Source organism: Helianthus annuus, chromosome 10 (assembly GCF_002127325.2).
Source record: "Helianthus annuus cultivar XRQ/B chromosome 10, HanXRQr2.0-SUNRISE, whole genome shotgun sequence".
Taxonomy (NCBI): domain Eukaryota; kingdom Viridiplantae; phylum Streptophyta; class Magnoliopsida; order Asterales; family Asteraceae; genus Helianthus; species Helianthus annuus.
This window is the reverse complement of record NC_035442.2, coordinates 88,474,273-88,498,982: the sequence shown is the minus strand read 5'-3', so window position 1 is coordinate 88,498,982 and position 24,710 is coordinate 88,474,273. Positions and strand designations below refer to the sequence as shown.

The following is a 24,710-nucleotide window of genomic DNA, read 5'->3' as shown; positions in this document are numbered from 1 at the left end:
TTTAATAAAAACGTTTTCCCATATTAAAACCAAGTTCTCTATAACCAATGGCTCTGATACCAATCTGTCACACCCCCAAAATTCCACACGCGGAGTACCACCGCTTGGAGGCGTGACTGACCAGGATCAAGCCACCAATCATATCAAACATAGTATTTAATAATAATCAAAGATACGATTGATGTTCCAAAACCAAACGTTGTATATGTAGCGGAAGCATTAAATGTAAAACCCAAAAACATAAGTATCAATGTGTGAATGTAAAAGTGTTTAATAAGCATTCACGAGTTCTTGTCCACAACGACCCGCCTCTCCTCTGGTGCAAGCTCCAAGTATACCTAAGGCCCTGCAAGGCATGCAGCAAATAATCAACAAACTAGTTGAGCGAGTTCACAGGAAGTAAATTCATAACGTAGTGCATAAGTATAACTAGTGGGGGCTTCCCATACTAGTGTGTGTACTAAAGGTGGGGGCTTCCCATGTTTATCCTGGCTAATGAGGGCTTCTCATTAACGGTACTTACTAGACTAACTTCCGACCATGTGTTCTTCTTTACCGAGAACAGGAAAACGTACAGGGTTACGTAGGCTTTACGTAACGTGCCCTTCCCCGAGGACAGTGGTACGCGTGGGGGCTACGTAGGCTTTACGCAGCGTGGCCTTCCGACCTGGAAGCCAGTGAATGGTATTGGGTTACGTAGGCTTTACGTAACGTGTCCTCCCGACCCGGGAGACATATGGCAAATATACTGGGTTACGTAGGCTTTACGTAACGTGTCCTGACTAACCTGAGGACGATGGTCTATAGTCTGGTATATGCGTAAGTACGAGTAACTCCTTTTACAATAACATATCCAACCCAATTCCCAACCCGGGAATCCCATGCCTTGGCTGTGTGAACTCACCTTGGTTTGCTCGGCAGATACACAAAGAGTATAGATAAGCTAGTAAATGGTCAACCACGTCCTATCAGGGTTATCATGCAAGTCAGGATTTGACTAAGATAATGCACGTATGATTCACATAAGTTAACACGTTACTATCACGTATAGATCATGGCAACATCGTATAGCACGTAAACAGTCAGGAGTGAAATGAAATCATGCTTGTGCGTTTTGGATGGTTGGGCCATTGGGCTTGTGCGAGCCCAACCATCTTGTGCGATGTGAATGTATATGCCCAAACATTAACGGTCCAACCATATAACAATCAAACATAGATGTCTCGGCCCAATTAAATAAAACAAAAGACATTCTTGTGCGATCCAATACATAAACGGCCCAATTATAACACTTAGTGAACTTGTGCGGTCCAATAGTGTGAGCGGCCCACACAATAACTTGTGAGGCCCGGATCCAGTTGTGCGTCTAGGCGGACTGGGCTGCCCGGCCCACATTCAAACAACTTGTGCGATTTGAAACATGTTGTGCGACCCGTGACCCTTGTGCGTTTGGGCCAGCTTGTGCGAGTAGACCCCTTGTGCGACTAGGGGTCTTGTGCGACTATTCAACAACTTCTCGTAAAACAAGTAATCAGTTACGTTTACTCAAAGTTTCCAAGTTTATCCGTGATTACCAATTAACACAATTTCAAGTATTCGGTTACCTTAGAATCGATCAAACAGGGAGTTTCATATTAAACCTCATGAACCCTAATCTCATATCAAGATCTTTAACCATTCGAATGAACATGCAGCCGATTAACTCATTATAGTCCAAATCAGTAGCACACTAATATGATAACAATACCAATCCTTCAACTAGCAATGGGTCGATACCTAACCTATTCAAATCATAGCCGATTAACAAGACAGAATCAAACATCAACGCACAACAATCCAAATATATGACGTGGTGGCCGATTAACATTTGTTACGTCTTAGATTATTTCATGCAATCCGATTAACATCTATAGTTCCAATTTAACAACATGCAACCCAAATCATATGAGTGTTATCACGTCAAGAATTATTCAATTATTCATAACAAAAGAACCCTAGTTATCTCATAACATCATGGCAGCCAAAATAAACCAACAACATAAATCAGTAATCACTAACCGGTTATAATCGAACAAAGAGCGAAAGGGTGATCTCTGGTTGCTTGCCGTCGGGTTCGAAGAAGAGAGAGAGAGAAATAGTCTAGGGTTTGTGTGTGTTATGATTTTGTAACAAATGAGAAAACAACAACCCCCAAGATTGTGTTACACGACCAAGAGAAGAAATAATGGGCCGGCCCTTAATGGGCTGCCCTTGAGGTCCGATTACCATTGATATGGCCCAATGGCCTTGTGCGGTCGAGTGTGGTGTTATGTGTTTAGAACATCTTGTGCGGTTTGGCTCAATTAACATACAAACGCATATAGTAAACACAATACACATAATAACATAATCACAAAATTCACATAACATTCATTAGTCAGGTATCACGTAGACACGTAACGTTACATTAAAGTAAGCCTAAAGTTCGAGTTGTCACAGTATAAGCTAGTGGTTTACAAAACACCATGATGTGTATATACTGATCTAACATGTGTTACAATTTGTCTGTTCGGAACATGTAATTGCTTAACATGTGACAAGGGTGAAAACAGTCGACGGGGGCGATGAGTTTAATGGGGAGCTTAGTTAATATCGTAATCTTGTTGTAACCCCACTTGTATACATATGATAACATGTAAGCATCCATTATAACCCGACTTGTATTCATGTATATGAAAGTGGTTTGCAAAACACCATGATGTGCATATACTGACCGTAACACGTGAACAAGTTAACATGGAACATACAAGTTAATATCGTAACACCGTATACCTGAATAAAATGTGTTAAGCCTCTGTTATACCTGAATACATTAGTATAAGCTAGTGGTTTCCAAAACACCATGATGTGTATATACATACTGTAACATGTGTTAAAGTGACTGAAAATGTATAACGTGTGTTAAGCATCTATTATAACGTGTGTTAAGACTTCCATAATGGATGAATAAACTACAATAGTAACTTAAAAACAACAGAGTAAACATGATATAACGTGTGTTAAGCCTCTATTATAACATGTGTTAAGACTTCCAGAATGGATGCATAAACTTCAATAGTAACTGTAACAGTAGAGGTACAAATACGGGCGCCTCCACCATTATAATCTTGTTGTAACCCGACTTGTATTCATGTATATGAAAGTGGTTTGCAAAACACTATGATGTGCATATACTGATAGTAAAAACGTGTACAAGTTAATATGGAACATACAAGTTAATATCGTAACACCGTATACCTGGGATAAAATGTGTTAACCCTCTGTTATAATCTTGGTTTAACCTAACATGGTGTCATGTATAAGCTATTGGTTTCCAAAACACCATGATGTGTATATACATACTGTAACATGTGTTAAGCGACTGAAATGTATAACGTGTGTTAAGCATCTATTATAACGTGTGTAAAGACTTCCACAGTGGATGAATAAACTCCAATAGTAACTTAATAACAACAGAGTAAACCTGATATAACGTGTGTTAAGCCTCTATTATAACATGTGTTAAGACTTCTAGAATGGATGCATAAACTTCAATAGTAACTGTAACAGTAAAGGTACAAATACGGGCGCCTCCAACAGAAAATGTGTTAAGTCTAGACCGTTTTAACATCGTGTACTAGAGAAAACAAGAAGAGTCTCACATTACATATTACTAGTAAACCAAAATACATAGCACTAAGAAAATGGTGGAGCTTCCTTTGAAAGTCTGCCTTAGCTTTTCAGCGGCTACCTTTGTTGCCTTAGCTTTCCAACGGTCCCGAGAATTGGATCTTATTTCCCTTGAATCCATCACCAGCCTAATAACAAAAAGATAAGATAACCGTTAAGTCGTTAACCAGACATAAATACTAACACATTGATAGCCAGAATTTTTTTTTCAGATAACATCACAAAAAACAGTTACTATTCAGATCAAAAAGCCCCGAACAATTTTAACAATTTATTTTTAAGTTTATTAAAGACAGAAACTGTATCAATTGTCATTCCATAATTTCATAATTTATTATTACTTTTTTTTATAAATATGTTTTTGATTTAAGAGTTACAAAGTACAAATATCCACCGGCAAAACCCATGAAAAAAGATTAAAGATTTAACCATTTTCAACCTGGGGGTCAACTGCTAGAACATTCATGATATACTTTCTTTGAAAAAACATATTTTTCATTTGAAAAAATGAAAAATAATGAAAAATTGAAAACCCACCATTTTTTCGTCTTTTTTTTTAAAATTGTGAAAAAGCCAATAAACAAGATTAAATATTTCAGAGATTTAACCTGGGTTGCCTGGAAGACTTCTTTTTTTCTTGATTAGTGGTTGAGTTTGATTTGGAGGAGGATGAGCAAAGTAATTTTGATAATTTGGATTATAACTGCTTCCATTTTCTTGACCTTTATTCTCAGAGCAAGAATTAACAGTAGTTGCATGAAGATCAGATGCAGAACTCAAATCATCTTCAGAATCACATTCTGCTGTTTCATCATCTTCTTGACTCACTAGGGTATTTTGGAGGGGCAGTGGTGGGGGTTGTGCAGCGGGGGTCGGCCGACGGTGGTAAAGGTGCAACGGTGGTGGGGGTTGAGCAACAGGGTTGGAGGTGTTTACGGTGGTGCCGGAGGTACAATATTGATGGTGGTGATGATGGTGGTGGTGCGGTGGTGATGGTGGTGTGGTGGGAAAAAAAGATAATGATGAGAGAGAGATTTGATGAAGAGAGAGATCTGAATATGAATGTGAATAAGTGTGTGTGAGAGATATGTGTGAGAGAGAAATGTGTATTAACATGTCAATGTCAGGAAGAGAGAGAAAGGGCAATGTAAAAAGACCAAAATACCATCCATTTTGTCATCTCCAATCAATGACGTGGCCAATTGTAGGCCTTGTAATGGGTTTGCTAAGTTTCCTAAAAAAATGAGGTTTCTTGTAGAGCATTATCCTATATATATATATATATATATATATATATATATATATAGGGGAAGGTTCATTTGAGAACAAATTTAATGTGAGAAGAAAAAGAAGAATGAGGATATTAGTAAAATGCTATTTCATTTATAACTCATATCATTAATTTTTCTCTCTTTAATTAGTTAGTCAACTAATCATTAATTATCCTACATATAACCTACAAAACCTACACATATCAAAATTTTCCTACATATACCGTAAACATTATATAATTTTATCCTACACAGTCGAAATTTATCCTACACACCTCGAAATATATCCTACACAACTCGTAATTTATCCTACACAACTAGTAATTTATTCAACACTTTAAATTAAGTTGTTTTTTTTAATTTGAAAAAAAAATATATTTTTTGAAAAGGAGTTACAAATTTAATTTAGCTAGTTATTAAAGAGGAAGAATACAAATTAATGATTTGTGTAAATTTACCAATATAACCTTATATTAAAATTAACTACAAATATTAAATGAAGTAAAATGAAACATTCTTATTGGTTGAAACTTCTTCTTTTTTCTTCTTACAAAAAAATTCTTCTCATTTGAACCATCCACTATATATATATATATATATATATATATATATATATATATATATATATATATATATATATATATATATATATATATATATATATATAAAGAGCCAGCAAGAGGCTGAGAAACAACAAAGAAACCCGAAAAAAGAACAAAACAGATTACATCAGATCAATAATATCAAAGGCCTTCCAGTTCTCCCATTTTGGCGTCTTAAGATTTGAACGGTTGCAAATCCAAAGGAACGCATCCTCTTTAGTCTGATCCACGGTCTTGTTAATAGGAACAAAGTGGTCTTCAAACACCTTCTCGTTTCTAGCACTCCAAAGCCTCCAAACGGTCGCAATAGCTATCGCGTAAACAATCCGTTTCCATACTTTTCCTCCCGGACAATTATTAATGTAGGAAATTAGATTTTTTTAAGGTTGATAATATCAGCAGGGAACCTGATTCAGACCCAATCCAAAATATTCCACCAGATGCACTAAGCCCAAAGGCAGTTAACAAAGATATGATCTGGGTCCTCGTCGAAAATCCCACACCGAGGACATAGGCTATCGACGAGAGGAACGCCCCTGTGAATCAGACCTACTTTAGAGGCAATCTTGCCGATTATAGCCCTCCACAGCAGATAGTTAGCTTTCGGAGGAGCCCAGTTATTCCAACCGAAAACAAAACTGTCATTTACATCCTCTGCACCGGCCTTTTCGATGTCCAACCGGACCTGTTTGACTGAAAAAGACCCATTCGGATCGTTCGGCCACCTCCAAGAAACCCCCTCCGCCACTAGGTTCTCTTTTGTGTTTATACCGATTTTCGCCAAAGCCGGCTCCACCGAACCAACATCCTTCCAAATCCCCAGGATTGTCTTCTTCAGAGGGATAAAAGGAGGAGAATTATTTGCTCCGTTGCCACTGTGGATAGCTGCCACAACTTCAGCCACAATTGGTTTGGGTTTTCTTTGAACCTCCACCACCACTTAGATAACATAGCATGATTGAAACCTTGAATTCCTCCTATACCCATTCCACCGGCTTTCTTTGATTTCAACAAGAGCTCCCAACGTATCCATCTTAGTTTATGCCCCGTGTTCGATTTACCCCATATAAACTCCATCCTAATCTTCTCAAGTTTGTTAATAACACATTTTGGAGCGGCAAACAATGAGAGAAAATAAGACGGAAGACTCCCGAGAACCGACTTGGCTAAAGTCATATGGCCCGCGAATGAGAGGTATCTTGCTTTCCATTTTGATAATTTAGATATGAATCTATCTAGAACCGATTTCCAATACTTAGCCCTTTTCATATTAACTCCAATAGGGATGCCCAAATGCATGAATGGGAGAGAGCCAACTTCACAATTGACCACTCGTTCTAGGCGAGCCACCTCAGACTCATTGACTCCTATACCGAATAATTTGCATTTACGACGGTTGACTTTAAGGCCCGAAACAAGATTAAGCCACCTCAAGAGGCGATTCAAGGTAATAACATTATGTTCCGACCATACTCCGATAAATAGGACATCATCCGTGTAGCAAAGATGGGAAATAGTCAGACCACCATTCGGAAGTTGGCAGCCATGGTATAAACTCAAATTACTCGCCCTTCTCATGAACATACTCATTACTTCCATAGCAATAACAAAAAGAAAAGGGGAAAGCGGGTCTCCTTGTCTTAATCCTCTCTTAAATTTGAATTCTTTAGTAGGTGGTCCGTTCACAAGAACCGAACCCATACCCGAGACAAGGCATCCCTTAATCCAAGCAATCCATTTCTTCGGGAAAGACATTTTCTCCATCGCCCGAAAGAGGAATTTCCAATTAATTGTATCATACGCCTTTTTGAAGTTGACTTTGAAAACTAGTAGCTTCGTTTTAGATTTTTTTTTAGCCCACGCCACCGTTTCACTCACAATGTGTCACACCCCGATATTTCCACGTATTACCGGTGGGCCCGGTGGGGAGTATCGTGACGTAGTTGATATTATCATAGATAATTTATCACAGTTTAATACACAGCGAAAGCTAAAGATAATAACATTACAAACCGGTGAAAAGTAATATTAATTATTACAAATGGTTGTAAAAGGGATCCACAGGCGGATCAACGATAAAAGCAACATTGTTCAACAGATTCTTAAACATCTACGCTTGCAAGACTCTTTATTGGTGCTAGGAGAAGCTAGCCTATTTCAATTAGTACCTGCACTTAACCTTTTAGGGAAAATACGTCAGTTTTCACTGGTAAATACAATTAACCGACTCATTTTGAAAATGTTTAAGAAAATTTATTTGAATGCACAAGGCACAAAATATCTTTTATAACTTGGGATAATCATTTAAAATAAACTTGTTAAAGAATTACATGTTTATTATACGTTCAGTAGCCCGGGCTGACTACCGGGTTAAAGATTAATAGACACACCACATAATATATCCCGCGACGAGTTATTCTCGAACAGGCATGTATATTATTTTACATACGCACCGGCAGGTGTATGCCTACACCCCGTGCTTAAGTCGTGGCCATTACAAAGAATGAGCCGAGGATATCCAGGACATGGTCATTAACCCCCAAAGGCTTAAAACAAACATAACAGAATAAACGGGTTATCTCAATGATTTAACCTTCATACGATTAAAAATTCAATACCCGACCAAGCGGTATTTTATATACCGTACCCCAAGCCCGTATAATGGAAAATAAGTTAAAAGTATTTACCTGAGCAAATTATTCAAATTTATCCCAGCCGTACAAATCAGCAAGTGCAAAGTATCTTTTACTGGGCTCCTAAATCTGGAACGAAGGTTTTAATAACCTATTAAATTCCTAACGGGTCTTACTTAAGTTTAAACTGAGACCAGTTAGTTTTAAAGAAAGGTATACGGTTCAAAACGCATGATTAAGCGAAGACCGGAATAGAATGTGGTTTAGACCCGACAAGTATGGGGGCTTGTATAATATGGGTAAACTAAACACATTCTAGATTTTGAGATAAAAATGATGAGGTTTGACCTATTTCGGTTAATTTATGCAAACTAGTTACATAAACCGCACCGAACGCGAAAAATGCATAACGGGTAAACATATGAGTCATAAACAGGTTTCCTAAGTTAATATGCCTTAAATATGTTGTGATATCAGTAAGATACCTTCTATTATGCCCAAAACGAATTTAAACTCAATTTAAGCCCCGTAGGGGTATTTTGGTCATTTTAAAGGTTATAAAAGAGATTAAATATTAATATGAGGTTCAGGTCTGAAATGATTAGTAAAAATATTTAATTTAATAAGTTATATCAGTAGGGTATTGCATATATGTGAAATTTATCATTTATAACCAAACTATGCACCGAAGGGGCATTTTGGTAATTTCACATAAGCTTTAGAGGTCAAATTTGGAAATCTGAGTTCAAAACTTTTTCTTACTGTTAAAGTATAAAATTTACTTAAAAAATCAGTAGGTATTAAGTTGTATATGTTAAAAATAGTTTTAACCCATTATATGCGTTTAAAACACGTAAAAAGTCGGTTTTAAGTGATTTTAGGTTTATAATAGGAAATCTGAGTTTTTGACCAATTTATAAAGTTCAAAATATTTTATTTATCATATAAAATTAGTAGCAAAAAGTTTGGTATCCAAATGTTATGTAAAACTCATTTTATTATCAAAAAGGGTATAATCGACAATTACCGAATTAAAGCAAGAACCCTATCTTATGCTCAACTTAAAAATAAATAAAAATCTTTAAAAATCCCAAAATATTATATTACATCAGTGGGTAAAAGGTTTGGTGTAAAAATTAGAGTTTAAATAGGCTTTATGCCAAATATGCCGTTTAATTCAATAAAAAGCTTTCAATTTACGCTATTGAGCATAACTCCTAATTTAGACCTCAAACTGATGTCAAATTTTTAGGACATGTTTATAAATTAGTAATAAAGGTTTTTATCCTCTCACCTTTTTAAAAATCTCGTTTTAAGGTCAAAAGGGCATAATGGTCAACTTTTAGGCATATAACGGAAACATGTAAATGAATCGGATAAATTAGGAACCAAGTTGTATAATCTCAGAGGGTTATACTAACCTATAACCTGGTCCTAATGGAACTCTATGGCATGTCTAAACTAAACTAAATCGGGTCAGAACTGAAAGTCAAAGCAAAAGTCTACTTTTGCGACTTTCGGTTCCGAACCGAGCCTAAACTCAAAATTTGTCGGATTGAACATGCTTAGGCATGTTCTTACATTAATTACCAAGTTATATAAGTGTCAAAACAGGTTTCATAGCTTCTACATTGCTAATTATGTATTTATTTGCAAAATAGCTTTCTGTTGACTTTTATAATTAAGTTTGACCCGACAATTGACCAAGTTAGGGTGATAATCAGTGGGTGCCCTTTTAAGGGTTTATTACCCACGTAATTACCAACTCATAGTCACTTTCAATTCGAAAAATGACTGGACCATTAGTGATTAATCACTAAGTCAAAGCTTAATTACGATGGCTTTGACTTTTGGTCATTAGACTAATAAAACATGAACTAGGAAGACTAAGAACACTCACAATGATCCTTAGCACGAATTAGGAGCCTAAGAAAGCTTTCTTGAGCTACAAGAAGTTCCAGGGAGAGAGTTGGAATGAAATTTGTGAAGTGTGCAAATGAACTAGCAACAACAAGTTCTTATATAGTGATTTTAATTGCATAGGATCATTACACACAAGTCTACAAGTGTTCCTTGATCATCCCAGGTGTCCCTTATGCATGAAATACCACTGGTGCAGCCCCTGAATTCGAAAACCATGCATATAAGGCGGTGGAACTGGCTGGAACAGGCATCTGTCCATTTTTACTGCCAGCGACAGTCTTGCAGACCGAAAGCAAAAACTCATACGGTCTGCATCCACCTCTTACGGACCGTAAGTCCAATCTGATGCGGTCTGCAACCCACCCTGAACTGAATTACCCAGTTATAGTCCTTGCAGACCGTAAGACTAGGCTCATACGGTCCGCATCCGTTGACCAGAAGACAAAAACTTGTAAATTTTTATATTTTGACCATGCAATCTTTATAACTTCGATTCCTATGTCTTTTTCCAGTAGAGGGGACCATGTAATTAGATCTGCATGCTCTTGGAAGTGTTGCCATGTAAATGGAGGTCTTGGAATCTTGTGAAAAGATCATGTGAAGTAGAATCTGTCGTAAATGAACATAGGATCCCATTTATTGAATGTAGAATTTATCATTACAAAAATTTAACCGGATACTTGTATGATTCTTATCAGATATTTATGAAAACATTTTAATGTTTTACAAAGGTTTAGAATTAAATAAAAGGTCACTCAGAGGTATTTAATTAACATGTTGACTCTTTTTGATCACATCATATATCTTTCAACTTGATCCGGGTTTATAACACGTTTACCCTTCCATGACACGTGTCTTTATAACATTGGTCGTGATTTTTATGAGGTGTTACATCCTCACCCCCTTAAAAGAAATCTCGACCTCGAGATTTACTGGAATAAATGAGGGTACTTCTGTTTCATTGTGGACTCAACCTCCCACGTGTATTCAGGACCTCTACGGGCATCCCATTTAACTTTTACTATTGATACATGCTTCCTTCGAAGCTTCTTAACCTGTCGATCCTCAATCGACAAAGGTCTTTCAACAAATTTTAAGCTCTCATCTATATGCACGTCCTTATGTGACATTGCTAGCGATTCATCAGCTAGGCATTTCTTCAAATTGCAAATGTGAAACACATTATGAATTCCACTAAGTTCTTCAGGTAGGTTTAACTTATAAGCAACTGATCCGACACATACGATGATCTTGAATGGTCCTATGTACCTTGGACTTAACTTGCCTTTCTTTCCAAAATGCATCACCCCTTTCCAGGGTGATACTTTAAGTAGTACTTTATCACCTACCTCGAATTTCAGAGGTTTACGCCTTTTATCTGTGTAGCTTTTCTGTCTATCCCTGGCAGCTTTGAGACGATCATGTATCTGCAGAATCTTATCTGTCGTCTCCAGGACTATATCAGGTCCTATTAGTTGGACATCTCCAACTTCTGCCCAACAAACGGGCGTCCTACACCTTCTTCCGTACAAAGCTTCGAAAGGTGCAGCTTGAATACTCGAATGATAGCTATTGTTGTACGAAAATTCAATCAATGGAAGATGATCATCCCAACTTCCACCTGGATCAATAACACAAGCCCTTAGCATATCCTCCAGCGTCTGAATTGTACGCTCACTTTGACCATCCGTCTGAGGATGATATGCAACACTGAAGGTTAATCGAGTGCCTAGGGATTGCTGAAAGCTTTTCCAAAAATGCGACATGTATCTCGTATCCCTATCAGAGATGATAGATGATGGCACTCCGTGAAGAGATACAATCTCGTCCATGTACAGCTGAGCTAACTTATCTGAGCTGTGTGTTTCCTTAATAGGTAGGAAGTGAGCTGACTTAGTCAACCTGTCAACTACAACCCAAATAGTACCATTTCCTTGCTTTGTCTTTGGTAACTTGGTGATAAAATCCATAGTTACCATTTTCCACTTCCAGGTGGGAAGTTCAGGCTGTTGCAGCAAACCTGACGGCTTCTGGTGTTCTGCCTTAACTTGCGCGCACATCAAGCATTTGGCCACATAAGTGGCTATAGATTTCTTCTAACTGATGTGTGCAAAAGGAAACATATAAATTACATCAATTGTGGCATAAAACTAACCCTTTTTTAGTACTAATGTTGGAAAAAGTGTGCTTTTGTCTTCCTTTTGTATTTTCAGGATTAAATGAGCTCAAATGAACAAAAGAAGCAAAAGGCAGCTAAATCTAACATAAATACAAGAAAAGGAATAAATGTGGCATGCCCAACACCTCGACAGCATCCTCCCAAACAAGAACAAGAAAACTGAAGGCTGAACACGCCCCGTGCTTAATGAGCACGGGGGCGTGCCCAAGTGTCTGCAGAAAAGACAAAGCTGTAGAAGCTTCTATCACTCACCACGGGGGTGTGCCCAGCGGACACGGGGCCGTGGTTAACTCTAAGATTCGCAGAATCTGAGGAAATCTTGATAGTACAGATACGCTTCTGCACACGGGGTCATGTCCAGCGGACACGGGGGCATGGTCAACTGATGCAGACAAACTGCAATTAATGAAGAAAGAGAAGATGGGTGGACAAGGGGCCATGCCCAATGGACACGGGGCCGTGTCCGGGCTTCTGTGCATGCTATAAATAGGGGTGCTTGGCTCACTTGCAAATCATCCCTTGGCAAACCACCTCTCTCACACTTCACCCACACTCCACCACCACCACCACAACACCATCATCCACCACCATCATCCATCATCCATCATAGAGTGTGTGAGTAGTCTCGGGATCCAAGATTGATCGCAAGAGTTCTTGACAATCAAAGGCCATGTTTGCCTAAGTCTCTTACATCACTTGGTGAAGACAAACATTTAGTGTAATACTTTTTATTTTTAATCTTTTCGCACTTTTTATTTGGTTATGTATTAATGACTTTAATAACTAGTTTCTTATGTTGAAGGTGATTCTTCCTTATCATTTGTCCATGGTGTCTTGGCGTTATTTTACTGTCTAGATAAAATAAAAGATTTACACCATTCATATCTCCACGGTCTATATGAAGATATGTTGGCTACCTGGTCGGGGGTTAAGGGAATGGTTGGGTCAAATTTAGTAGGACCTCCTTCAATGCCCACTGGTATTGAATGGCGGGGGTCCAAACTCTTTGATCCCCTCATATGTAAGCTACTATTAAAACTTTAACCCGGCTACTTTGGACTGTATCCCTGCTGACTCAGACTACTTAGCCGAGGGTAACGTCACCTTCAAAAGAGGGGCCTACCACATTACGCATTAATAACTTAATTAATTATCTTTCAATAATCCGATCCTTTAGGATTGTATCCTTGCTGACTCAAACTACTGGGTTGAGGGTAACGTCACCTTCACAAGAGGGGCCTACTACAATAACTAAGATACTCTCTTAAAAAGTGCAAAAGTGCGGAAATAATCAAAGGTTACACTAAAGGCGAGTCGGATCCAAGTGATTCATCTTGTCTATCTGTTTTTTATTTTTATTTTATTTTCAGCATTTTAGTTTTTATTTTCTAGTTTAAAACCTTTTTCTAAATTTTTGATTTGATTAGACGTTGAGGATAAACCAGTATTAAAAGCTCTTGTGTCTTTGGACGACCTCGGTATCTTACCAACACTATACTACGCTCACGATGGGTGCACTTGCCCATATGTGTGTTTGGTGTTAGTAACTATCGTGTTTTATAAATTTAAAACTTGACTAAAGTGGTTAAAAGGGCTAAAAATATACATAAAAATATAGAACACCTAACTGCACATCAAGTTTTTGGCGCCGTTGCCAGGGACACAAGGATTTTAAGAAAGCTTAAAATCGACAGCCTAATCAGTTTTTCAAAACCTTTTCAAAAAGCGCGCACATTTTTCTGCATTTTAGTTAGTTTTGCATTTACAGTAGGTTGAACATGGGCCGTGCTCACTGAACACAGGGCCATGCTGCATATTTTTTTTCAAAACACCCAGATACAGAGTCTGAACACGGGGTCGTGCTCATCGAACATGCCCCCGTGCTGCACAAAACTAGTAACTTTAATTCAAACGCCCAGATACAGATACTGAACACGGGCCGTGTCCAGCTTCTGTTTCCGTTTTTATTTTCGTTTTCTGGTCCCGAGACTCTGTTGTGGTCTGCTGAGTGATTCTTATGGATCAATACTCAGGAGGCTACAACTACACCTATGAGGAGGATGATTATAGGGAAGACTATTGCACCATTTGTGGTGACCCGCACTCGGTACAATATTGTGACTTATTTCAACCATCCACTTCATACACCTATTATGAGGAGCCCAGGTACGAGCCATCGACTTCATACACATCCTATGAAGACCAAAGGTATGAACCCTCCCCCTCATACTCATATTTTGATGAACCAAGGTATGAGACTCCATACTCATACTTTGAGGAACCAAGATATGAGCCACCACCTTCATATACTTATTATGAGGAACCATGGCGTGAACAACCCACATCATATGAGTATTATGAAGAACAAAATTACGACCCTTATCCATCATATGCTTACAATGAAGAACAATGGTGCGAACCATCTACTTCATATAAGTACTATGAGGAACCAAGGATCGAACATCCGGATTCAAGCTTTGAGGATCCCGATCCTTATTCTATCACCGAAGTAACCGAAAAGATACTAGAACACCTTAAAACTATTGAGCGTTACATAAAAGAATCTCGCGCAAGGGAAGAGAAGTCCCGCGCAAGGGAAGAGTTAACTTGTAATAACGTAGAAATAGTTGAAAATGTGAAAATGCAAGAATAAATAAATGAAAAACAGACACATGAGTTAAACAATTAAAAAGGTGAGTCCGACAACGTTAAAATTCAAGAAGAGTCTAATTTTCAAGAAATTAATCTCTTGTCACCTTCTTTCAAAAATCACTGTTTAATTCCCACTCATGCTAAGTTTTTAAAAGAGTTAAACACTAACACTAAAATTGACGAAACGGTAAGCATTAACTTGACAAATGATCAAACTTCGCTAATAAAAAAAGACCCATTTGAAATCAACATTACACCGGTTCCATGTTTTTTTCAAAACTCCTTTATTAGTAATATTACAATTGATAAAGATCTTTGTGTTAATATAATGCCAAACTACATTTTCGAAAAATTAAGTATTATTGATTTTTCTCCACTTCAAATACCCATTTTTCTATCTAATCGGAAAATAATAAAATCAATCGGTGTAGTTGAGGACGTCTTGGTCCAAACAAATCAAATGGTAATCCCAACCAACTTTGTCATCCTTGATGACGCTCCTCTAGTGTTGGGACGACCTTTTGTAAAAACAAACGAAGCCTTGAAAAACCGGAGGTACAATAATCAATCTATTCAATTACGGGCATTTAAAAAGAGCATCGATCTTGAGCGTTCAATGAAATATCCTTTCGGCAATAATGACCCCCTATTTGAAGATGGAGATGAACCACCCGATACAAGTCAAGAGATTGACCACTTTGTTGAAGAAGAGGTCGCCATAGAACAAACTTTTATGGTTCTTGATAAAAGTGAGCAACCAAATAAGGAGTCTCCAAAAGACCCACCTCTTGAGCTCAAAGAACTTCCAAAAGGTTTGGAATATGCTTTTCTAGACAAAGATGGTAAATCACTTGTAATTATTTCGTCTAAGTTAAGTAGTTTAGAAAAAGAAAATTTAATTACACATTTGAAAAAACACAAAAATGCGATCGCTTGGAAGCTTGTAGATATTAAAGGAATAAGTCCTTCCATGTGCAGGCACAAAACTTTAATGAATGATGACTACAAATTAGTAATACAACCACAACGTAGAGTAAATCCAAATGTCCAAGAAGTGGTTAAAAACGAGGTCATCAAATTACTTGACACCGGACTCATTTACCCAATCTCCGATAGTCCTTGGGTAAGTCCCGTCCAAGTAGTTCCAAAGAAAGGAGGTATGACGGTAATAACTAACGAGAAAAATGAATTAATACCAACAAGAACCGTCACAGGATGGAGAGTGTGCATAGATTATAGGCAATTAAATGAAGCAACAAGGAAATATCACTTTCCTTTGCCCATCATTGATCAAATGTTAGAAAGATTATCCGATCATAAATTTTATTGTTTCTTGGATGGTTTTTCAGGTTACTTTCAAATCCCGATAGCACCCGAAGACCAAGAAAAGACAACATTTACATGTCCCTATGGAACTTTTGCTTATCGACGCATGTCGTTTGGTCTATGTAATGCCCCCGCAACTTTCCAACGTTGCATGGTGGCCATCTTCCATGACATGATAGAAAAGACAATGGAAGTCTTCATGGACGACTTTTCTATCTTTGGAGATTCATATGACCAATGCCTCGATAATCTTGAACGAATGCTATCCCGATGTGAGGAAACTAACCTCGCCCTTAATTGGGAAAAATGCCATTTCATGGTAACAGAGGGAATAGTACTCGGTCACAAAATCTCAAACGAAGGAATGGAGGTTGATCGAGGCAAAATAGACACCATTTCTCGATTACCACCCCCATCCTCCGTAAGAACCATCAGAAGTTTCCTAGGGCATGCCAGATTTTATAGGCGATTTGCCAAAGACTTTTCAAAAATCTTAAGGCCTCTAACAAAATTACTTGAAAAAGATGCCCCTTTCATCATTGACAAGGATTGCAATCAAGCATTTCTAACACTAAAAGAAATGCTAGTCAATGCACCTATCATGATAGTGCCTGATTGGAAATTACCTTTCGAAATCATGTATGATGCAAGTGACTTTGTAGTTGGAGCTGTCTTGGGACAAAGAAAAGAAAAGCATTCTCACCCAATCTATTATGCTAGTAAAACACTTAACGATGCACAAGAAAATTACACAACAACAGAAAAAGAGTTACTAGCCGTGGTATTTGCTTTTGATAAATTTTGTTCTTATCTTGTTCTTTCTAAAACAGTAGTCTATACAGATCATGCAGCCATTCAATATCTCTTCAAGAAACAGGATGCTAAACCGCGTTTGATTCGGTGGATTCTACTCCTCCAAGAATTTGATAATGAAATCAAAGACAAAAGAGGAGCAGAAAACACCGCAGCAGATCATCTTTCGCGCTTAGAATACCCAGCTTTGCAGGCAACTAGGGATGAGCAAGTCAATGAAAAATTTCCAACGGAGTCCCTGGAAATGGTGGAATACCGAGAAGAACCATGGTACGCCGACTATGCTAACTACTTAGCTAGCGGTATAGTCATGAAAGGTTGGCCACATCATCAAAGAAAAAAATTCTTTACCAATGTGAAGCATTATTTTTGGGAGGATCCTTATCTTTTCAAAATGTGTGCCGATCAACTCATCCGCCGATGCGTACATGGTAGTGAAGCAAGAAGAATTCTCCGCCATTGTCATGAAAGTCCATACAGAGGACATCATGGTGCCGCTAGTACCGCACGAAAGGTATTTGATTCAGGATTTTATTGGCCGACCATTTACAAAGACACACAAAGTCTTGTAAAGACATGTGATGCTTGCCAACGATCAAGTAATATTTCTTCCAAAAACGAAATGCCACAAAATGGCATCCTTGTTTCACTACAAAAAAAATGCCATCTAGTGGCATGCAAAAAATGCCACAGAAAAACAAGAAAGTGCCACTAAAGAACCTTGTAAAAATGTGCGGCACACAACAAAAGTGCCACAAGAAGCACTGACGCTAAAGCCTTTTAGTGGCACTTTTTCAATGTGTCGCACAAAGTTTTTAGGTTTTTAGTGGCACTTTTTTATCTGCCAGTAGAAACTTTTGAGCTTTTAGTGGCACATATTTTTTGCCACAAAAATCACGTCAACTTAAATGTCATTGACGTTTATCATATTAATTTTAATTAATTACAATTATCATTTATTTACATTAAAAAATAAAAACAAAATTGTAAAATGTAGAAATCATAAAATAATCACTTCAATTAAAAGTTCAATCAATCTTCCAAATATTCCAGATGTCTAATAAGTGTCGATCTAAGTCTAATGATCAAACATATAACCCAAATAAACTAACAACTGTACAAATAAAAACTTCATTGTGTTCATGAATCTCTTTCACAATCTTCATGCGAGTTAAATAATCATCGTGTTAACGTTTTCTTAGTAATACTTCCACTTCATAGTTCCCAGCACTTACTACTTATTGTCGTTACATCAGCCAACTGACTATACTCAACCTGAAATTTCACAATTCATGTTAAATTGATTAGATCTGATAACCATAGCTATCAAAGATGTAAGAGCAGTTAATAAAAGGCAAACTTACTTCTTTTGACATCACTTTAAGGTCTTCGTTGTCGGAATTGCCATCACCTAACAACAAGAGAGTTCATGATGAGAATGTTCACCCTTCAGTTTATAATGAGTTGAATTGAGTTATCTTCTGTCTTAGACAAGTCAATTGATGAACTAAAACATTTCTAAAAATATGGAGTAAGAAGCGTACTTACAGATTATTTTTCTGGTCAGTGGTGGTTCTAGAGGAATCTCTCTAGCTAGAGAGTTGTTCTGTATATATCTGCATGAAGAATGATTAAAATGAACACATAATTCATAGATCATAATATCATCGAAACATATTAAAATTTAAGATTTGAAAAATCACCACATACGGTTCTTATAAGTTTGGAAAACTACCAAAGTAACCAGTCAGCATATTGTCCTTTAGATGTCTGCAATTTGACCAACAACACATCTAGTCAACAAACACTATTATATTTTTAGGATGCAAATAGAAGTAAAATTGCAACTTACATAATTGTCAATTTTTCAAGGTTACTCATATCGAGGATCAACCCGTTTAAGGAGTTCCCATTTAACCACCTGATAAAATCAAACCACTAGTTCAGGGTTAAAAACTTAAAATGGTAAAAAGACTGTAATCTCGAATTCTTGTTTGTTGAGACTTACAACTCGGTCAACTCTTCCAAGTCTCTGATCGCTCACGGAATTTCACCTTCTAAATTTGATCCTGACAATACGCTGTTTAATCATATTAGTGTATATGATATATCTATAACTTAACATATACAATAACAATTGAACTCACAGTTTGGTGATTATTGGAGGATTACTTCCGCTGCAAGTCGCCCATTCCCACTGAACCGGAACACATGGATCACCTTCTTCAATCAAATCCCCATTCACAAGCATTGACCGAAACGTTCCAAGAACATTCACTAACGAACTCAAATGAACTTCCTGCCAAACGGTTCACAAATTGTTCACTGAACGGTCAGTTCATTTGCAGCATTAATACCTATCTTGTGTGATATATGACCACAATAAAGTTATTATTACCAGTTTAGTCATGCTGTCAAACTCCTTGACAGCATCAGTGAACTTTGCAACATCATCTTCGTCCATAGCAGCAGCTATATCCTGCCATAAAACAGAAAAAAAACCTTAAACCTGTTACAAGTTTGTCCCAGAACAACAAACAAGTTTTCAGTAACATACCGCGAGCAATTTGTATTTGCGTGTTCCTGAAAACGTGGGGTCCAATTCCTGCATAAACAATTGACATTTTCAGTCAACAGATCAAAATTTTGTAATGAACAATTAAGACGTTTGGAAAAAAGTCAAAGTTGACCTGGTAACGCTCACTTGCATTTGTGATTGCAACATCGCCTTTACAGAGTTGGCAAATGCCAACATTCAGTAGATGCCCTCTAACACCGTATTTTAGCAAGTTATTATTGAGCGACTGTCGTGCTATCTCATCGCAAATCTCTATAGCTTTCTTATACCTGGAGACAAATTGTGAGGTTATATTATATATACTATTAACTATAAATATGCTATTTTGTCAACATCAAACAACTTTAGCCCATCTACTTTAATAATAAAAAAAATCAGCCCCTCAACAGGTCCGGCCCTGAGAATTTGGGTACCCTGTTCAAGCTCGAAAAATGTGCGGCCTTAACGAAATTGGGTATTGGGCTCACTAAAGGTCTAGACCTAATGCCAAAGGGGTTAATAACTAATCTAAACCATAAGGATAGTTTTCTAAGGGGGCCTATGTTGGTGTTTGTATGGGTGTACTCCATTAAAAAAATATTTTACATATACATATCGGGTTTTTTCATAAAGAAACGTGCCCCTCGAAATATCGGGCCCTGGCCGGTGGTCCTCCCCGCCCACCCCCCAGGGTCGGCCATGTCCCTCAACTTTAGTGATGACATGTTTAACCCCTTAACTAAACAACTTTAACTCCTCAACTTAAATAATAAACAACTTTAGCCCCTCAACCTTAATAATGACATGTTTAGCCCCTTAACTAAAACATCAAACTTCAACTCTTGCGATTTGCTTATTTTTATCTAAGTAATTCAATTAAAAATATAAGAGGATCCATACAGATAAAAGGTACGACTTACTGTTCTAGTTGAGCTGAAAATTGTGCAATTTTCTGTTTGCACTGGTTTGCAGAAGGTGTCACTTCTTCACCTTGGAAAAGATCGGCTGCTTTATCATAGTAAGCTATGGCATGCTCCAAATTTTGCTCCTGTTCGTATAATTCAGCAATTTCCTGCAAAGAGTGATGACAATTTACTAGTTACCTTTACATTCAGATTTTTAAATTTCTTGATATTTAAATACAACACTAGCATTAAGCCACCGTGTTGCGGCGAGGTGTAAAACCGTGAAAAAAGTAATGTTGAAACGTTTTATCGAATATGTGTGTTGAAGGGGGTATCGGACCACACTTTGCGGCGAGATTGTTAAACAGAACGGAAAGCAGACATAAAAAAACCCGCGTGTTGCGACGTGTTAACACGCAAAAATTAGACCGAAACGTAAAACATGATAAATAATAACTAAGTCGACTTAGAACCCGCGTGTTGCGACGGGACCTTTAAACTGGGAAAATAGACATAAAAAGGTTGAACCATGTAAAAACGTGGAACCAGCATGTTAACTCGCAAATTTAGACCGAAACGTTAAACGGAAAAGTTGTAATAGATGAAAAGCATAAGGGTTAAAAAGAAAAAAAATGGAAAAATTAAAAAAGAATAAACAAAGCACATTATTCAAGCTCTAATGCATAAGAAAGTTGATATTTAATATATATAATGTATAAACTATGCTGGCTAAACCTAAAGAAAAGGAAGAATCAATAAATCATATGAACTGACTTATATTTTGAAATTAAGAGGGTTTAAATCATGAGAAAAGTTGATTTATAGTAACATGATAGCGCGCCTGCAAACATATGATGTACCTTGCAATATCTGGCAGACATGCTGAGTCTTCCAATTTCCATGAATAAATTCAATGCTTGCTCTAGGTGAGCTATGCACTCTGCACAAATTCAACAAGAAAAAAATGTATAAGTTTGTGAGAGCAAGAGTGTCAAAATATTATTAAGTCAAGAACAAAACATTGACCAAAACAAATATGGCAGAAAGACGATAATAGCCTTTGAATTACCTGAGCTGCATAAAGTAGAGCAAGAGTGTCTTCTGGACTGTTAGAATAGTGTTTCGGGTAGTTCACGAGAAGGCAAACTTGCAACTCCATTAAAATATAGACACGAAAACAAAATCAAGTTTGTGAGTTTTGAGATCAGTGGTTAGTGTAACCTTAGAAAGAAAAAGAGTTACTTGTTGATGTGCTTTTTTGTAGTGATTTATATGTTAAACTAACAGTAAAGTATAAACATTCTACATTGGATAATAATCATTCATACCTATTAATTAGGTTACAATCTTCACTAGAGACATCCTAAATGGAAAGTAATCCATGGGATTTAGGGAGAACCAAATTCCCTTTTTTTAACACAAATTTTATATTATGTCACTGTCATGGAAATATGGAATCATATAGTAATAGTTTCAATGGCAAATATTTAATGAAAATATAAGATGAACCTGTAGTCAGGTCTTTATAGTGTCAAGTGGAGTTGTAATTAAGGATGTTGCAGATGCAGCAGATATTCCTCGAGCACCTTGAACCATAACTATTGTCCCCTGGCTAGGAATAGATCCATCGCCGTCATTTCCATGACCTAACATACTACATAAAACATGCGCGTTTATATAATGCTAGAAATTACAAACTTAAAAAAAAGAACAAAAGCTATTCACCTCCATATATCGCGTTGACTGGAACCATAGCTGGCCCGCCAAACAGCACTAGAAGGGGAATACGTCATAAAAGTCATACCAAATCCTCTGTAAAGCCCTCTGATACCATCTTGTTTCAGAACTTTACGGGCAACATCCAGGCCACCATTATAGCTAGCATGGCCGGAATATCCCTGAACCATCAACTGTTGACTAATCTGTTGACCTTCAATATTTCAAACATCCAAACATACATATAAATCTGACATTATATTGGAACAAACAACAGAACAAAGAAGCCATACCACATCGATCGGAACAAAGACACCTTGAGAGCAAAGCGAGGTAGCCATTCCAGCAATCCCATTAGCAATAGCAGCTTTCGTAGGCTCCGAAAGCTTAAACGGCTCAACAATATTAAAAGCCGCCACTTTCGTAGCCTCCAACGCCGTCATAAATATAACTCGTGCTGGAATTGCTCCTGAGATGACCGTCCCAAACCCTCGTTACAACCCAGGGATACCTGTGCTTTCAATAACCCTCTAATAACCGCATACGCACTCTTCTCCACAAAATCTTTCGTTGTAACCTGCATATGAGTCTTTACGACTGATATAGGGTAAAATCCAACCGTAAGCCCGGTGAATATCCCGACTCCAGTGACATAAAACTTAGTTTTATCTAGCCTGCATAACAAAGAATTATGTAATTATGTTGAGGTTGTATAAGCAGTTAATCAAAAGAATGGCAACAAGAGATCATAATATTACAAAAAAGAAAAATAACAATCAAGATATTAATTCAATAAAGGTTATTATTAGACCTAAAAAGGAATTCTAATGAAACCAGTATAACTTGATACGTAAAAACTGAAATGGAACCAAAAATCAATCAGAACCAAGTGAAATATGTTCTCATTTTGTACATCCTGGAGCTATTTGGAAGACCCTATTCCCATGGAAAAGTCAGGTCGGTTTTTTAGGAGTAAACCAGGAAACCCAAATTAGACTAGAACCGATCGCGATACCTGTACTCTAAGTAAGGTACAAGAGTCAAGTTGGTTTTTGTATAACATTGGATTTCGGGTCCGTTCGGTTACTTTAAGGCTCCACACTTGAAATCATATCTCCAACTTGTGCTTCTTCCAACCCTAAAGGTCCAGAACATGTATTGCCAACTTTATTGCACACCCAGTACTGCAAAAACATAGTGCTTTAACAAGGTGGCTATTTTCAAAAAGAAAAGAAACCCACAACCTTCCACAAACCTAAAAGAACAAAAATCAGCGCCTAGAGTTCTAGATAGACAAATCGAAAGCATTGAAAAGGAACCTTAACACAGTTACAATTAGGAATAAACGAAACTATCTGATAAAGAAAACATACAAATTTTGAGTTGCAATTTGCAAATCAAAATAAAAATTCATAGACCATCAGTGGTTTAGGGTTAGAAACGAATAAATCACGTCCCAGGTGGTAAGCAAATCATCGAACACTTGGTGGGCATGTTGTTAGTAACCAAGATTTTTCTGTATATCATCTACAAAGTCCTCTAAGTTCGATTATATTGATCAAAATGAAAACAAGGAACAATTAATACAATAATAACCACTTACGAAGTAGCAAAAGTGAAGCAGAGATGTATTTTCTGCTCTAGAATCCCCTTCATCGATGCTGCCAAGAACCGCCGCAAGTCATTGGGTGACGTCGTCCGATTAGGTCAGGGAGAAGGAGAGGGAAGTTAATCTCTGGTGTGGGAACTGGGAAATCCAAATATTGGGAGGGAGGGAGGGAGGGAGCGAGTGAGCGGGAACTAATTTGGGAGAGGGGGATGTGAATTATTTTCAAATTAATTATATAGACTAATTAATAATTATTAATTCTTTTACAAATAATTAAACGGGAAATATATATTTATTATAAAACTGAAATTATCGTTATTTAAATTCAGTGAGGCTCATTGATGGTCCTTTAGGCACATCGTTGGTCGATTACGAGCAATGATGTTTGATTAGGTCACTGATTGTGAGCTACGATTAATTAATGATAATATAGGGCCATAGAAATTCAGTACGCTCAAAGCACTATAAAATCCCGACCACGCAACGCAGGGAAAATCAATTCTAGTTTTATTAATGTGTTTTAAGGATGGAAAAGATAAGATTTTAGAATTTTGAAGCACCTAGAAAATAGTGGCATATGTAAAGTACCACTAAAAGTTATCAAAAATTTTAGTGGCATGTGGAAAGTGCCACTAAAAATCTAAATTAGTGGCATAAGAACTAAATGCTACTAAAAATGTGTGTTAAGAAAATGTGGCATACATAAAGTGCCACTAAAACCTAAATTAGTGGCACAAAAGCTAAATGCCATTAGAAGTGTGTGCCACTAAATGGACTTTTTTTTGTAGTGTTTGTGAAATTTTTGATGTGTGGGGA

General features: G+C 37.3%; 1 protein-coding gene and 1 pseudogene across 1 annotated transcript; both read right to left on the bottom strand.

Annotated features, from left to right (window-relative positions):
• Positions 1 to 11,522: 11,522 nt before the first annotated feature.
• Positions 11,523 to 21,728, bottom strand: LOC110881558 (alpha-soluble NSF attachment protein-like; the record flags this gene model as incomplete). The annotated part of the gene is made up of 8 exons (XM_035978236.1): positions 21,596 to 21,728; positions 21,430 to 21,509; positions 20,585 to 20,736; positions 19,798 to 19,954; positions 19,665 to 19,712; positions 19,506 to 19,586; positions 16,481 to 16,501; positions 11,523 to 11,573 (listed from the first exon to the last, which is right to left on the bottom strand). Coding segments are annotated over exons 1-8 (723 nt in total), but the record flags the coding sequence as incomplete, so codon positions are not given.
• Positions 21,729 to 21,904: 176 nt separating this feature from the next.
• On the bottom strand, positions 21,905 to 23,941 carry LOC110881440 (annotated as a pseudogene).
• Positions 23,942 to 24,710: the final 769 nt, after the last annotated feature.